The sequence below is a fragment of the Astatotilapia calliptera genome, chromosome 3 (genome assembly GCF_964374335.1).
Source record: "Astatotilapia calliptera chromosome 3, fAstCal68.1, whole genome shotgun sequence".
Taxonomy (NCBI): domain Eukaryota; kingdom Metazoa; phylum Chordata; class Actinopteri; order Cichliformes; family Cichlidae; genus Astatotilapia; species Astatotilapia calliptera.
Window position 1 is genome coordinate 45,193,259 of NC_137424.1, and position 14,985 is coordinate 45,208,243.

General features: G+C 38.3%; 1 protein-coding gene across 3 annotated transcripts; it reads left to right on the top strand.

The window, feature by feature from the left end:
- Nucleotides 1-321: 321 nt before the first annotated feature.
- Nucleotides 322-13,149, top strand: LOC113018928 (up-regulator of cell proliferation-like). Of its 3 annotated transcripts, XM_026162358.2 has the most exons (5): nt 322-396; nt 6,013-6,075; nt 6,176-6,287; nt 6,407-6,664; nt 6,746-13,149. In XM_026162358.2, the coding sequence occupies exons 4-5, from the start codon at nt 6,550-6,552 to the stop codon at nt 11,437-11,439; spliced, it is 4,809 nt and encodes a 1,602-aa protein (XP_026018143.2). In that variant the 5' UTR covers nt 322-396; nt 6,013-6,075; nt 6,176-6,287; nt 6,407-6,549; the 3' UTR covers nt 11,440-13,149. The 3 variants fall into 3 exon arrangements, with proteins under 3 accessions (XP_026018143.2, XP_080147491.1, XP_080147483.1); XM_080291365.1 differs by having other exon boundaries at nt 346-396; nt 6,013-6,287; XM_080291357.1 differs by lacking the exon at nt 322-396 and having other exon boundaries at nt 5,973-6,287.
- The last annotated feature ends 1,836 nt before the right edge of the window (nt 13,150-14,985 follow it).

Below are 14,985 nucleotides of genomic sequence, written 5' to 3' on the forward strand. Positions count from 1 at the left end.
CCAGAGACGAGGTCCATGGTGCCATGTAAAAAAATTAGAAATTCTAACCATTTTGATAATAAATTGTGAAAACCTATAACTGGAGCTATTTGCCTTCTCTCTTACAAAAAAACCCCTACACATATTTGTGTGGAACATAAAGTTATAGTAGTTCTTTATTGAAGAGGCAGTTAGAATCCCCTGAAAGTAAGTGAGGCACTAAACCACTTTACAAGAAGTCACATGATCCAGGTTGAAATGAAAGTGTTCATCTAACCATATAAAGGGGGTGTTCAGAATCCCCTCTGCACTACACTGCGCTACAGGAAGTGACTTATCTGCAGAAACAGGAAAACAGTCTTACTGCTAGTAGTGCAGAAGCAGAAAAGGTTAAACAGGCAGATCTCTTCTGTAACGGTAGGTTGTTTAATGCTTTTTTTTTTCATTCTTTGTGGCCGTACAGTCTGATTTATGGGTTATGATTACACTTTAATGTTTTCACAGATAAAAACAATACATAGTTATCTGATGTAGTTATAGTTATAGTTATCAGCACAGTTTAACACACTGTGGTGATAAAATTACAATAGGTGCATTTTTGGATTGCTGTAGACTGATAACAGGTCACAAAGTTTGGTATAGTGGGCCAGATATTATAATGTGGTTATCACTGTCTAGATCAGGCGTACATACATGAACCTTCAACATCAAAAGTGCCATTTCAGACCCTCTGACCGAACACTGGAAGAAAAAGACCTACACGTGCATGTGTGTGTCTGTGGTTTGTGTGGTGCAGATGGGAGTAAGAAATGATGCAATTCAGAAAGGACAATACATTTACTTAATACAAGAATAATAAGATGTCTTAATAAGGAGAAGAGCTTTTTTACTTTTTAAGAGCTGTTCAACGAACATTTTGAAAAGCAGAGCTGAGGTGTTACGTGCAGGCCTACTTTTGAATAAAAATTCATACAATATGATCCACAAGCTTAAACTGAGCTTTTCAAATGTGTACAATGATTTATGTGAAACAGTTGAGAACTCAGGCATGCTTCACTATACAAAAAAATACCAAGCAATCCGACCACATGTAATTTAAAAAGTTTCAGCTTCATGAATCTGACCATTTTGACTTTCAATAACCTTTCTGTTTGTACAAATGTCTAAAAATACCTGTGACATCTCTCCCGCACACTCACAAAACCTTAAATACATATGGACAAATCGCCTGACATGTATAGATCATGTGGCATGGCCAAGTGCAGTTTCGAGGCATATTTAATGCTTCCACCTTCTGCGTTCAACTCTCAGTGTGAAACAAATGCATACAAAGCATTGCTTGTGGATCATATCGTATCTGTATGCGAACCTCATGAGGCATATTTCTATATGTCCATATTGAAAGCATAGTTTTTCCATTTTCAAGTAAGAGTTGGGCTCGGTAGATTTATTTCCAGATCCACGACTCCGAACAACAGTTTTAAAAACTAGGTTGTTAAAAAGTATTTTTAATTTTTTTTTCACATCTAGTTTTAGTTTTTAAGTTTAGTTTTAGTTGAATATAATAACCTTTGTATGTGTTTTCATTTTTTGCGTAAACAGTTCTACCCGGTTTCATGGCTTCAGCATTCACTTTTTGAAAAAATGTCTTTATCTGCAGAAAATATTTGTGCACTAAATCATCTGAGGCAAATTATTGTAAAAGTTGCACAAGAAATCACATAAACCTGAGTAAAATTCAAAGTAGAGCAGGGCGATATGAACAAAAATATTTATCACGATATGTTAAGTCTAATTGTTGAATGTTGTCATTATGTTCTTAAATTTGTAAGGTCTGAGTTCAATCTATAGGATCAAGACATTCCTTTGTCTCTGACCACTGGCTGGAGAGGCTTTTATTGCAGATACGTTCTCTGGATCTGGAAGATCTGTTTCTTGTGATGTTGCTTCCTGCTTTTATGATCCTTTTGGTGAGCAGGAAGTCATGCATACAGAGACACATGCACACAGAGAGACACACATTCTCACACACTCACTCACTCAAACACACACACACACACACACACACACACTCTCACATGCATACAGATGTTTACACATACACACACATAGTGCCTTGTCTTAGAACCATTTGGGGGGTTTTATGGTGGGCGTTGCTTTGCTGTGATGTGTATTGTGTGAATTGTAACAGTTTGTCAATAAATAGCTGCGAGGGAAGCTGCTCTTGGAAGGATTTTGGGCTGGAGACAGGTTAGGAGCATGAGCTCCAAGAAATGGTTCTTGACCAAAAACTTCCCTTGCTAGTGGGGCTTGTGGAAACACAGACCCAACAATATGCATTTGGAAATTTGCGATAACGATATAACTGACGATATAATTGACACTGGACAAAATACTTTATAACACAACTTTGTTAGTGCAAATAAAAACCCCATCAATTTATTTTCACTTAAACAAGCAGCTGTTTTTTTATGATAATTGAACTATAAATGAACTCAGGACCTTCTTGCTGTGTGGCAACAGTGCTAACCACCGTGCTACCGTGCTCCACAAAACTTAAAAAGCGGTTATACACACAATACGGTAATATTATGTTGAAGCACAGTACGTATAACTCTGCGAGGCTCCTGCCTACGATAGCCGTAATGCTCCGACAATCCATCAAGTGGTGCGGGTTCGTAGCTTAGCAAAGTCGTACTAAAACATTTGACAGATTTTCGCCGTGTACCACATAAAATCGTTTCGAGGTCAGTAAACACAACCAGAATTCATACATAAGGCACACGGGATTATAAGGTAAGGGGAACTGTCGATTTTCAGAGAAATCAAAGGATTGATTTAAAGTGTGCCGTATTTTCCAAAAAACACGGTAATAACGACGGCCTGCTAGCATGCGCTACCAAAAATAGTGCTTTGTTATGTATCTGACGGACGAAAGCTAAACCAGTTCCACACCACTGAAGTTGCAACATTTTTACAAACCAATTCTGGTTCATCTGTTTCATTCAACGATCCGCTTTCGCCCTTCTCATTCTCCGTCGCCGCCATGTGCATATGAAAACAAAGGCACTGCGCATGCACGTTTTACCCATATTCTATCGCGATATTTCATTTTCTTATCGTTGCCCAACATTATACCAGTATTACCGTGAATGGTATGATATGGCCCAGCCCTAATTCAAAGTATTCATCTAACAGTTTGTACAGTACCTAAGGTCCACTAGGATGCCTTACAGAATGAAAGGAAATGAGGCACTAAACACCTTTACAAAAGGTCACATGATTTTGAGCGAACACGAAAGTGTTCATCTAACATTACAAGAGGAGCAGAGGTGGGTCGAGTATCCAAAAATTGTACTCAAGTAAGAGTAGCATTACTTTGAAATATTATTACTCAAGTAAAAGTGAAAAGTAGTCATCCAAAAAATTACTGAAGTAAGAGTAAAAAACAAAGTTGGTGAAAAGACTACTCAGGTACTGAGTAACTGGTTGTAATGTCTGATTTACTTTTTACTTTTTAAAAAAATAAATGCTTATCAGACAAGCAAAAATAAATAAATACACAAATTTTAGCAATCTCAAATAGAACAGAAAAACATTATAAAACAATATAAACTAGGGCTGCCACAAACGATTATTTTGATAGTCGACTAGTCACCGATTATTTTTGCGATTAGTCGACTACTCAGATCATCATCCATTGAACGTAAAAGTACAGCTTATTGCACCAGCAGCATCTGCTCTTATATAACTATCATTAGCTTACAGCTTTAAGGTATGTGCTAACTGAAAATAAAGACAAGATGATAGTTTATTTAATTTTAATTAAATGTGCAGATTGTTTCGGTGGAGTTTAATAAACTCAGCCCCGGCTAGCTATCGAGCTAGTGGGTAACAGACGTCTCCGAAAACGTCGGAGCGCTTTTGAAAATATGCGGTGTCTTGATAAACTGAGCCGATATTTGAGGTTTACACAGCTACATTCTCGCCTGAAAATATGTTAAACGTTTATTTTGTGACCCAGAAAGAATAATAAGAGTAATATTAAAACTAACCAGCTGCCGCCATTGTTGGAAACTGATCTGGGCCACGCTATGAATTCTGGGACACAGCTGCTTCTTCTTCTTCGGGGTTTAACGGCAGCTGGCATCCTTGTACATGCAGTGCTGCCATCTTCTGTTTCAGTCCGTTATTACACTCTTAAATCCTGCTACTTATTCCTGCGTCTTTTGGGATCTTACAAAGCTTCAAACGACACGTCGACTATTAAATCAGTCGTCGACGATTTTGATAGTGGACGTAATCGTGACTAGTCGACTAATCGTGGCAGCCCTAATATAAACAATATAAAACACTTCTAATTTCCAGATTTCAGTTTTTCACAACATAAAGCTTTTTTAACTAATACAGTTAAATTCTAAAAATAACCCGTGATAGGTGAAATCAATGAAGTAGCCAACTTTACTTATAATTATAATTATTATAGATGTTTTACGGCTGTAAATAGATGTTTTAAGCCTCAGTATACACTTTATGCACTTTTCTCAGACAGGCATGAACACAGTTCAAACCTTCGTTGAGTATTATGGAATGAAACCAAAGGCACCCACGGTTGCCTTTGACGGTGCAAAACGTTTCATCGACATTGTTGTGTTTGTTGGGGAGAAAACTTACAAATATACAGTGCAGGCTTCATAGTCACACTGCTAGCAATTGAGATTTATGTAAATTTGACCAGCTGAACGCATTCTGTATTCTACAGAAGACACGGAGCACGAGATTGATTGACAATGGTCTACAGCCAATCAGGACGCAGAACACAATGCGCTGTGCAAAACCCCCCAAAAAACCCTTGAAAAATTGCACACAAAAAATCCACGACAGCGAGGCCGCAAAAGGTTAATCGCGTTATTGTGAGGGACCACTGTACCTACAGTAAATCAGCTCTTCAACTAAGCGTGCAGAACATATGGCCACAGATCCGATGACATGATTACAAAATTGGAACTTCAACATTATGCACTACATACTGTACAGTAATGCCACTGTTTTGCACATGTCTCAACTCTTTATATTTTTATATATTTTATTTATTGTTTACTCTATTTAATTTGTAAAATATGTGTACACACACACACACACACACACACACACACACACACGTAGGAAAATATTTAGTATACACATCCAGAAATGCATATACTATTATATATTGTACATATATTTATTCGTTTCAGATGTAGCCATTCTTGTATTCTGCTTGTTTACATTATTGTATTCTGCACAACTCTGTTGCTTGTGAAGCTCACACACAAGAATTTCACTCACATGTGCTGTACCAATGTACCTGCACATGTGATGTGACAATAAAAGTGATTTGATTTGATTTGATTTGAAATTGAGTGGGTGCATGGGTTCTCTCCGGGTACTCTGGATTTCTCTCACATTGTTAATGGGATTAGGTTAACTGGTGACTCTAAATTGCCTACAGGTAGGAATGTGATTGTGAATGGTTGTCTGCGTCTATGTGTTAGCCCTGCAACAGACTGGCGACCTATCCAGGGTGTACCCTGCCTCTTGTCCTAAGACAGCTGGAATAGGCTCCAGCCCCCCTGTGATGCTGAAAACGATAAGCAGAAGAGAATGGATGAATGTTTTTTTTAAAGTGCTCAAATTGTTTGTGAGATTAAGGGGAGAGGCAGGGAGTTTGTAGTCTTTTTCAAAATGGCAACCATAAAATAGTCTTTGGAGCATCCATCCATCCATCCATCCATCCATCCATCCGCTACCGCTTATCCTTTTCAGGGTCGCGGGGGGCGCTGGAGCCAATCCCAGCTGTCATAGGGCGAGAGGCGGGGTACACCCTGGACAGGTCGCCAGTCTGTCGCAAGGCTAACACACAAGGACAGACAACCATTCATACTCACATTCACTCACAGATTCACACCTAGTGGCAATTTGGATTATCCAATTAACCTATCCCCCTATCTTTGGAGCATAAATAGTTAAATATTTTCCTCTCATTACTTTCAGGGAGAAACTGGCTGAATAACCTGAGGCCAATGTTGGATGACAGATTCTGTATCAACAATGGAGGTAAAATATATGCAACTCAAATATTGTTCTTTGGAGATACTGTGTTTGCAATAATTTATTTTCATTTTTTTTTCTCTTTTTATCATCATTTGTAAAAAAGGAAAACAGTGATGAAGATTTATTTATGGAAATATAATGTGAGGAAGTAAATGACCCTCCATCAGCACCATGTTCTACCTGCTGGGATTACTGTCAGCAGATTATTACAGGAGGTAAAAGTCAGCTTTTTGCTTTTTACTCCTAAAGCAGAAAGACACGATATGATGTGAGGTCTGTAAATAAAACCATTAATATATTAATAATATCAATATTACTATTATTATCCCCACAGTTACTTGTTGTCATGTGACGACAACAGCGTTTACATTCAGCAGTGAGTCAGTGTCTCAGCATTTGGACAGTCCTGTTGGTGAAAGTGAGAACTACACAGTGATTACATGCAGAGAGGAAGAAACTGAGCAAGAGTCGACAGACATGAAGAAATCAGAGCCTGAAACACTCAAACCAGAGGTACAAAAGTCCACTCAGGCTCCTGAAGACATGAAGGATGAAAACAAAAGTCAGTCTATTGTTACTGCTACACACACAGGTAAACGTTAACACCAATTACAAAAAAAGATGGCATACTGGTTAAGTTGTAAATAAAAACATTTAAATCTCACATCCACAGTGCAACACCTGGTGAGCTTATTAGAAGAACTGGGATTGAACCAGTACTACGCAAAGAAGCTATCACTCAGCAGAATACTTGGGATTAATAAGAAGACCACCACTGATGAACCTGCCAAGTGTAAATCAGACCTACCATGGTATTTTCTAAAGAAACTAATGATGTTTAATGTTACTGCTAGGAATGTGAAATGTACCTCAGTGCTTGAATCAAACAGTGATGATAAATCAGGAAGTAAAAAGTTCAGTCTTAAAAGTCTGGTCTGCAGTCCAAACAAAGAGGACATGGTGAACCCGCTCGACATAATCACTGCTCTCTTTCTGTGTTCTGATGGTTTTGTACAGCAGGAAATGGCACTAAAAATGTCCATGTGTCAGTTCTCTGTCCCTCTGCTGCTTCCTAATTGTGACACAGGACAGTGCACACTCATGCTGTGGGCCATGAGAGACATTGTTAAAAAGTACAGACCTCAGTCTCTTTCACAGTCAAAGGGCTTCATTGAAGAAAGAATCGTTCTTTCTGAACTTCCAATGGTCTCTTTTGTCAGACTGGGTGAGTGCTCCTTGTCCAAGTCAAAGTTTCTCAATGAGCTTCTGAGCAATTCTCAGCAGTACCACGACACCTTTGTTCACCACAACATGGAGTGTGGTGACAGTCCAAGAAGAATTTCCAACGGACTGACTGAAATTACTTGGTATCTTCCTGGTGGAAACACAAACATTGACATTTTCAGTCAGCCAGTGGCAGTAGCTAACCTTCGTGGGGACATTGCTTCATTTGAAACACAATACTCCTTTTTGTGTCAGACATCTGCAGCAGTTTTTGTCTTCTTTGATCATTTGGATTCTGAGTCTGACTCTGTGATCAGTCTACTTAAAAGCCAGAACAAAAAAGCACAGATCTTCTTGGTGGGTAACTTTGAGAGCAAGCGCTTCAATTTAGATGCTTTGGAAAAAGTAGCAACTGCATTGGATCTGACTGAAAATAACGTCATTATTAAGACAAAGGAGAAAAATGATGCACACTTTGTAAAAGATTTGAGGAAAACAGTCAGTAATGTGGTTGAGAAATCAGAGCTGAAGATGAAAATAGAGAAGATGGTGGATGTTGCCCATGAACTGGGAATCCTGGTTGATGAAGATTTTTCAGAGTGCCAGACTGCAAAGAAAAATGCAAAAACCATCACCGCAGGAATTCAAGACATCCATAAATATAAAGAAGATGAGCTTCCCCGACAAGGACAAATATGGAAAACACTGACATGCTTAGAGAAGGAAGAGTTTCGACTTCGACATGTTGGGTCTAAAAATGTAGAAGATTACAAAAGTGATCTTCAGAAACAGAAAGAAGAACTGCGGAAAAAGCAAAACTCTTATGAGATGTCAACAGCTATGACAAACTTCATCACAGGGATATCAAGCCCAGGAACAGAGAGGTTTTATTTCCTGAAATGGATGAGAATGAGCCTCGATAATGTGTCTCGTATAAAACTGTGTGAACTCAGGGAGAAATATAAAGAAAAATGCAAGAACTCTGAGAACAAAGAGGAGATCAAAGAAATTGACAGACAAATTTCCAACAGCTCACTGGGGATTGAACACTTCTTCCGTGAAATGGGTCAGATCTATGAAGCTTCACTGTCTCTCCCCAAAACAGACACATCACGTCAACAATTGCAGCATCTGCCCAAACTGTGTGCAGAGTTGTTGCTTGATGGATTTCCTCTTGAGCTTGTAGATGGAGATGCATCCAACATCCCTCTCAGATGGGTGAGTGATGTTCTCTCTCAGCTCAATGACCTGGTGTCTCCAAAGAAAAAAGGAAATAAGAGAAAGATACGAGTAGTCACAGTTCTTGGAGTTCAGAGCACAGGAAAGTCCACTCTCCTTAACACCATGTTTGGAGTGCAGTTTGCAGTCAGCAGTGGTCGATGTACTCGAGGTGCCTTTATGTTGCTCATCAAAATCAATGAAGACATGAAAAACGTCCTAAACTGTGACTTCTTGGTGATCATTGACACTGAGGGCTTAAAGTCACCAGAACTTGCACAACTGGACAACAGCTATGAGCACGACAATGAACTTGCAACACTTGTTGTGGGGCTGAGTGATGTGACCATAGTCAACATTGCAATGGAGAATTTAATTGAAATGAAGGATATCCTACAAATAGTTGTGCACGCTTTTCTCAGGATGAAGGAGGTGGGCAAAAAGCCTAAATGTCAGTTTGTTCACCAGAATGTGTCGGATGTTTCAGCCCATGATAAGAACTTACGAGACAGGAAACTGCTCCTGGATCAGTTGAATGAGATGACTCAGGCAGCAGCCAAAATGGAAAAGAAAGAGGGGAACAAGAGCTTCACTGATGTGATGGAGTACAGTCCAGACACTGGGAACTGGTACATTCCTGGACTGTGGAATGGAAACCCACCAATGGCACCAGTTAATGCAGGATACAGTGAGGCTGTATATGAGCTCAAGAAAAACATCATCCAACTACTGAGAAACTGTAAGTCATCTTCTAATAATATCATGGAGTTTAAAGAGTGGGTGAAAAGCCTGTGGAATGCAGTAAAGCATGAAAACTTCATCTTCAGCTTCAGAAACAGCCTCGTAGCTGATGCATACATGAAGCTCTGCACAGAGTTCAACAAATGGGAGTGGGAGTTCAGAAAAGACATGTACACCTGGGTAAGAAATGCAGAAACTAAAATTCACAATTTTGGTACCATTGCAGCAAAATCTGAAACATCTGACATGAGAGAATTTCTCAGATCTTTGAAAAGTGAAGCCTCCACAGTGCTGTCTGCATGGGAGACAAAGATTCTGGACAATGTGACACAATATTTCAAGCAAACAGAGGGTCATGTGTATCTGGTTGAAGGATACAAAGAGGAGTTCTCAAACAGTGCAAAAATCCTTCGTCTTGAAATAGAAAATGGTGCAATGTATCAGCTTGAAGCAGCAGCAGGAATCAGACAGGGAATGACAGAAATTGATAAAATCAAAGACAATCATACGAAAGAGATCGAAAAAGCAGTGTGTGCATTAATTGATAAATTTCAGAAAAAAAACATCCAAATGACAGACACAGAGTTGGACAAAGAGTTTGAGAAGATGTGGAAGGAAACTTTAGAAAAACTGTCTTTCTCTGAACAAAAAACCTCGAATGTCACAGACAGAGTGTCCCGCTGTCTGAGAGAAAATCTGAAACACAGGGGGGGGCGTGCAAATGAGTTATTAAGTGAAAAGAGTCTGAAAAGTTTTGGAAAAGAGTCTTTCAAATATACAGCTGAAGGATGGTACAACAAAATTAAACACGGAACAAAAAAGTGGTTGACTGGTCAGGATCACATAAAAGATCTGGCTGACAGCATCATAGCAGCTTGTACTGACCTTGTGAATGAACAAGTGAAAAGAAGAAACGATTACCATGACACTTACATCCAGGAGATCCTCCGCATGACTGATGAGAAGCTAAAAAACAATCAAGATGTCAAGATAAATACTGAGTTTGAAGTTTCTCTAAAACAGCACATCTGTGGATTTGCAGCCAGAGAGTTTCAGAAAATGCACGAAGATTTCATAGAAGAAAATGATCCGTACAGATGTCTGATTAAAAACAAGGAAAAATTTCATGAGGACTTCAAAGATGTGTTTCATGAACGAGACCAGTGTCAGAAGAAGGCAAAAGAATTCACAAATCGATGTTTGAAGCCTGCTGTTGAAGACTTCATTAATCGCTCCCTGGGTCCTGATATCATTGATGAAATGAGGAAACTCAAGCAGTTCAGCACAAGAATGTCCTTCCAGTATTCAATTTTACTGGATTTACTCTCCAAGGAGGATTTTCAAAATTATGTGAGCTACATTCGCTCATATGAGAAGTATGTAAAGACATGGATACTTGAACAAATAAAGAAGCACTTCTCAAATGAGTCGACAGTTTTTGAGTTTGAGGACCGACATCTGCAGTCATGTATTGACAGCATAAATTCTGCCATTGAAAAGGCAAAAACCAGAAAGAGTGATGGCTTCAAGGCTTTTATTAAAGATATTTGCAAAGAACTTGGTGATAAACTGGTCATTTCCCAGGATGCTCTTGGTGCTTTCATGATACTGAACAATGCTGACAAGGAACAGTTTGCTGACTGTCTCACGGCCTCTGTGAATGACATGCCAGAAACTCTCAGAAAGAAGTTCAAAAAATCTACCTTTGAAATGAAACTACAACATCTCCATGTGAATCCACAGAATGAGCTTTTCAACAAATTGATTGGTTGTGGCAAACAGTGTCCATTCTGCAAAGCTCCCTGTGATGCAGGAGGAAAAGCCCATACTGAGCACTTTGTTTCACTGCATAGGCCGGAGGGATTGGGTAGATACAGGTGGGAGCGGACAGAGCGACTTGTCACTGACATATGCTCATCCTCAGTGATCAGTGACAACAGATTTCGTTGCAGTCATACAAACAATGAATGGCGCCCTTATAAGAAATACAAGAAAATTTATAAGGACTGGGATATTCAGCCAGATAAGAGTCTCGAAGCATCAGACTACTGGAAATATGTAATGAAAAAATACAATAGGGAGTTTGCTGAAGAATATGAAGCAGAATGTGCTAACATCCCATTATTTTGGTATCTAATCAATAAAGATCAGGCAGAAAAAAGTCTTGATGAGGCATACAAGTAACTACTCGTATTGCTCCTCATTTCCTTCTGCTGTACAGAAGATATCGTAGATGTGGTTTTTGTAATATTAATGAAAATGTCTCAATATCTTCTGAGCCAAAAGTAAAATACTCTCAGTACACAGAAAATTTACCAGTGTGGAACTCTTCCCCTGAGTTCAATTTAACTGAATTAATGAAAAATAATCTGATATCAAATATATGTTTTGTATGTGTTGTTTTTCTTCTCTTTTTTTTTGGTAATTGATATATTCACATTTCTATTATGGATAAGTCAGTTTTCGTCTTTTTTTCAATAACAAAATTAAAAACAAAAAAAGAGACTCAGACTTTATAAATAATTTGTGTTTCTTTGAGGAGTCTTATGTTGAATCTTTACACTTACACAAATAGAAAACAGTGGATCAAACTGTGTGTTATCTACAAAAAATAAATTGTAGTCTGTAATTCAATCCACCATCCCTCAGAGCCCACTTCAGTCTCACCATCTTTTCACAGCATGGTTCCCTGTGTACGATAGGTTTATACACAGGGAGAAGGTAGACCAGGTGGTGAATTGATCCTGATGAGCTATATGCCTTTTTTGTGTAAGCACAGAGTATATTCAGTGCTTTAATGTCTCTGGTTGGGTGTGTTATCAAAATGAGACTTTCTATTGTGTTTTATAAATTGCAGTGACATCAGATCAATAAATCTGGGGGAAAAAATAACATGTGTTTTTCTTGACATCTCGTATGTTTCATCATCTGTTTTATAAATTAGTTTCTTATTAAATAAGGAAAATTATGTGAAAATTCATCCTCCCTGTTCTCTAACAAAGGAAGTGGGGTAAACGGTGTCTTTCATGGGTTTGAGCTTTTCACAAAATTTTGGATATAGTCCATGTGACTGTCTCTGGAAGCAGCTTACATATTTTTAGTCTTAAAAAAAAGAGAGTTTTTACGTTATACTATTATCTGTTATTATGTAGTGTTTTTACGAGTCTGAATAATGCAACTTTTTAAAATAATCATATTTCATTATGTAACACCTGCTTAGTATAGTTAGGCTAGGCTTATAGACTAGATTTGAGAGGAGTAAAATTAATTTGAGAGAATTGAATGTTGAACAGCTGGCAGGTTTATTACAATGTTACAATGGTGCAATAAACCAATGTAAACAACAAAGAAAATTAACAGAGAAGATTAACTGAGAAAAGTGCTTTTTTGAAAATTAAAGCAAACATAAAATAAAATAAAATAAAATGAGTAGTCTCTTCAGACCTGACTCCTGATGAAGCGGATATTGTGAGTTTAATAGTTCCTCCAAAAACAATCCGTATGGAGTAATGGGCTTTGTTCTTGCTTATCTGAAATCCTGTGGTTTAAAGTAATTCAGTATGTAGATCTACTCCTGCATCCAGAACAGCTGGCCACACTGCTTTTGGATTCGCCAAGTTTTATTTTTTTTTTCTTCTTTTTTTTTTTTTTGGCCTGTCCCATTTGGTTCTTTAGCCGTCAGAATTGTTGTCTGAAGACCAACAAGGATACCCAATGGATTTACTTTGCCAAATGGATCATCGTGGCATTGCCGTATTGGTCCATTTGATCGATCTTTGTTTTTATTATTTATTATATTTTATTTTCAGATGTTACAGACGGGACAGACATGAGTGAGGGATAGGAAAGGGAGAGAGAAAGAGGAAGGAAAAGAAAAACAGAAGGGGAGAGGGACAGTGAGAAAGGGAGGGAGAAAAAAATAAAAAATCTCCTGGATCACCTGTTGAGAGAAGAATAGAAAACAAGCAAAAAAAAACAAAAAACAAAGCAACATACTAAACACAACACCATCGCATTAATCTAGCTAAGTGTAAACAGCAGTAAATACTAAATATTCAATGTTGTTGTGCAGCACGCAGGACAGACAGCGCACAATGTGCTTCGAAGTAGCAGCCAAGAAAGGTGTAATTTAAGTCTACGAGCAGTGAACATCCGTGTGCATACCTGTGTGGATCAGCGCGCTTGTATTCAAATGGTTTCCACATGTAATGGTCTGCAAGAGGATGTAGCGAGCCATAGCCCCGTCCCCCAGGGCATGAAGCAGGCATGGAGGATAGTGATGGGATTTCCGGCTCTTTTTAGAGATCCGGCTCTTTCGGTTCGGCTCACTAAAGAGAGCCGGCTCTTTCGGCTCCGAACCGGCTCTTCAGGTTGTTTTGTTGCTTTAATTAATTTATTATTAACAATACTATAAAATTGTGCACAAAAGGAATTACTAACGTAAAAAAAAGTGGTTTTATTTATATATGTTTATATATAAATATAAAACACATTTCTAGCATGAACTGAACTTCCAAAGCAGAGCTACTAGATCACTTAAATTACACAATTGAAAGCATGTGTGTATTGTTTGTGTATTTATACACAGGCACTCATATATATTCAAATAATTTAAAAAAAAGTTCATTTACCTGTTATTACCACACACCAAATCCGGTCGTTGGTACTTGCTGGCTTGTGTAGCCACAAGATAACAAAAGCTCCACACTGCGCCCAGCATCCTGGAGCACTTCTGTTGTCTTTTGTACGTGTTTTGAATTTTTATGTGCTTCTGAGTTTTTACGTGTTTTGGAGTTTGTACGTGCTTCAGGGTTTGTATGTGCTTCAGAGTTTGTACGTGTTTTGGAGTTTGTCTGTAGGGGCCACCGTAAATATACTTTTATTTATTCACTCCACAAAAAATGTAATAAATAAATCATATAATACAAAAATCAACTATTCACATTTCAACTTTTAACTATTTAAATTTTCCGCTTTTTCCTTTTATAAATTTAAAGTGAAACAACACAAAACACTGCAAACCACAACACAATTAAATATAAATTATAATATGAAAACAAAAAGAACATGCATATTCTCTGTCATATGGGCCCGCATGAATAAACTTTCTGAATCCTTTATCATCTGCAACTGAAAATAGTTGTGGATGATTACTATACCTTTCTAATGTGACGTTGTTGTCCCTGGCTCTCTTTCTCTGTCTCTCCCTCTGGCTCTGTTCCTGTGCTACTGCGAGTGTAACTACCGCCCCTCCCCCCTCTGCCCAGCATAAAGCACAAGGCTCAGGTGCGAAGTGAAGCGGAAAAAAGGGCGAGAGAGAGGTTGAGAGAAAGAAAAGATAAAAAAAAAACAAAAAAACAAAAACACGTCACGGCTCGCGATAAGGAGCCGGCTCGCGTCGTTCACTTCAAAGAGTCGGATCTAAGAGCCATTTCGTTCGCAAACGACCCATCACTAATTAATAGAAATACGTTTTACTAGCGGACCGAAAGTGTTACTGACGGGAATCTACAGCGTCTTGAGCTGAATTAAGACTTCAGAAGTCATTCGTCATGTCGAATGACCAGCGGATAAACTCTCAGGTTGGTAATAAATGTATTACATGTATAAGAACAAGCGTCATGTTAACAAATGATAGCCGTAAGGTAACTTTTATGCTTATTGTAGCTGTTAGCTCAAAACGCTAATTTAGCGTAGTTTGCCCTGAATTCAGCTTTGACAAACAAATAT

What these genes read in the sequence shown, in the direction of transcription:
- LOC113018928 (XM_026162358.2), top strand. Translation starts at nt 6,550, where the DNA reads ATGAAGAAATCAGAGCCTGAAACACTCAAACCAGAGGTACAAAAGTCC. An exon ending in TGTTACTGCTACACACACAG is followed by an intron (nt 6,665 to 6,745) that starts GTAAACGTTAAC and finishes TCACATCCACAG; the next exon opens with TGCAACACCTGGTGAGCTTA.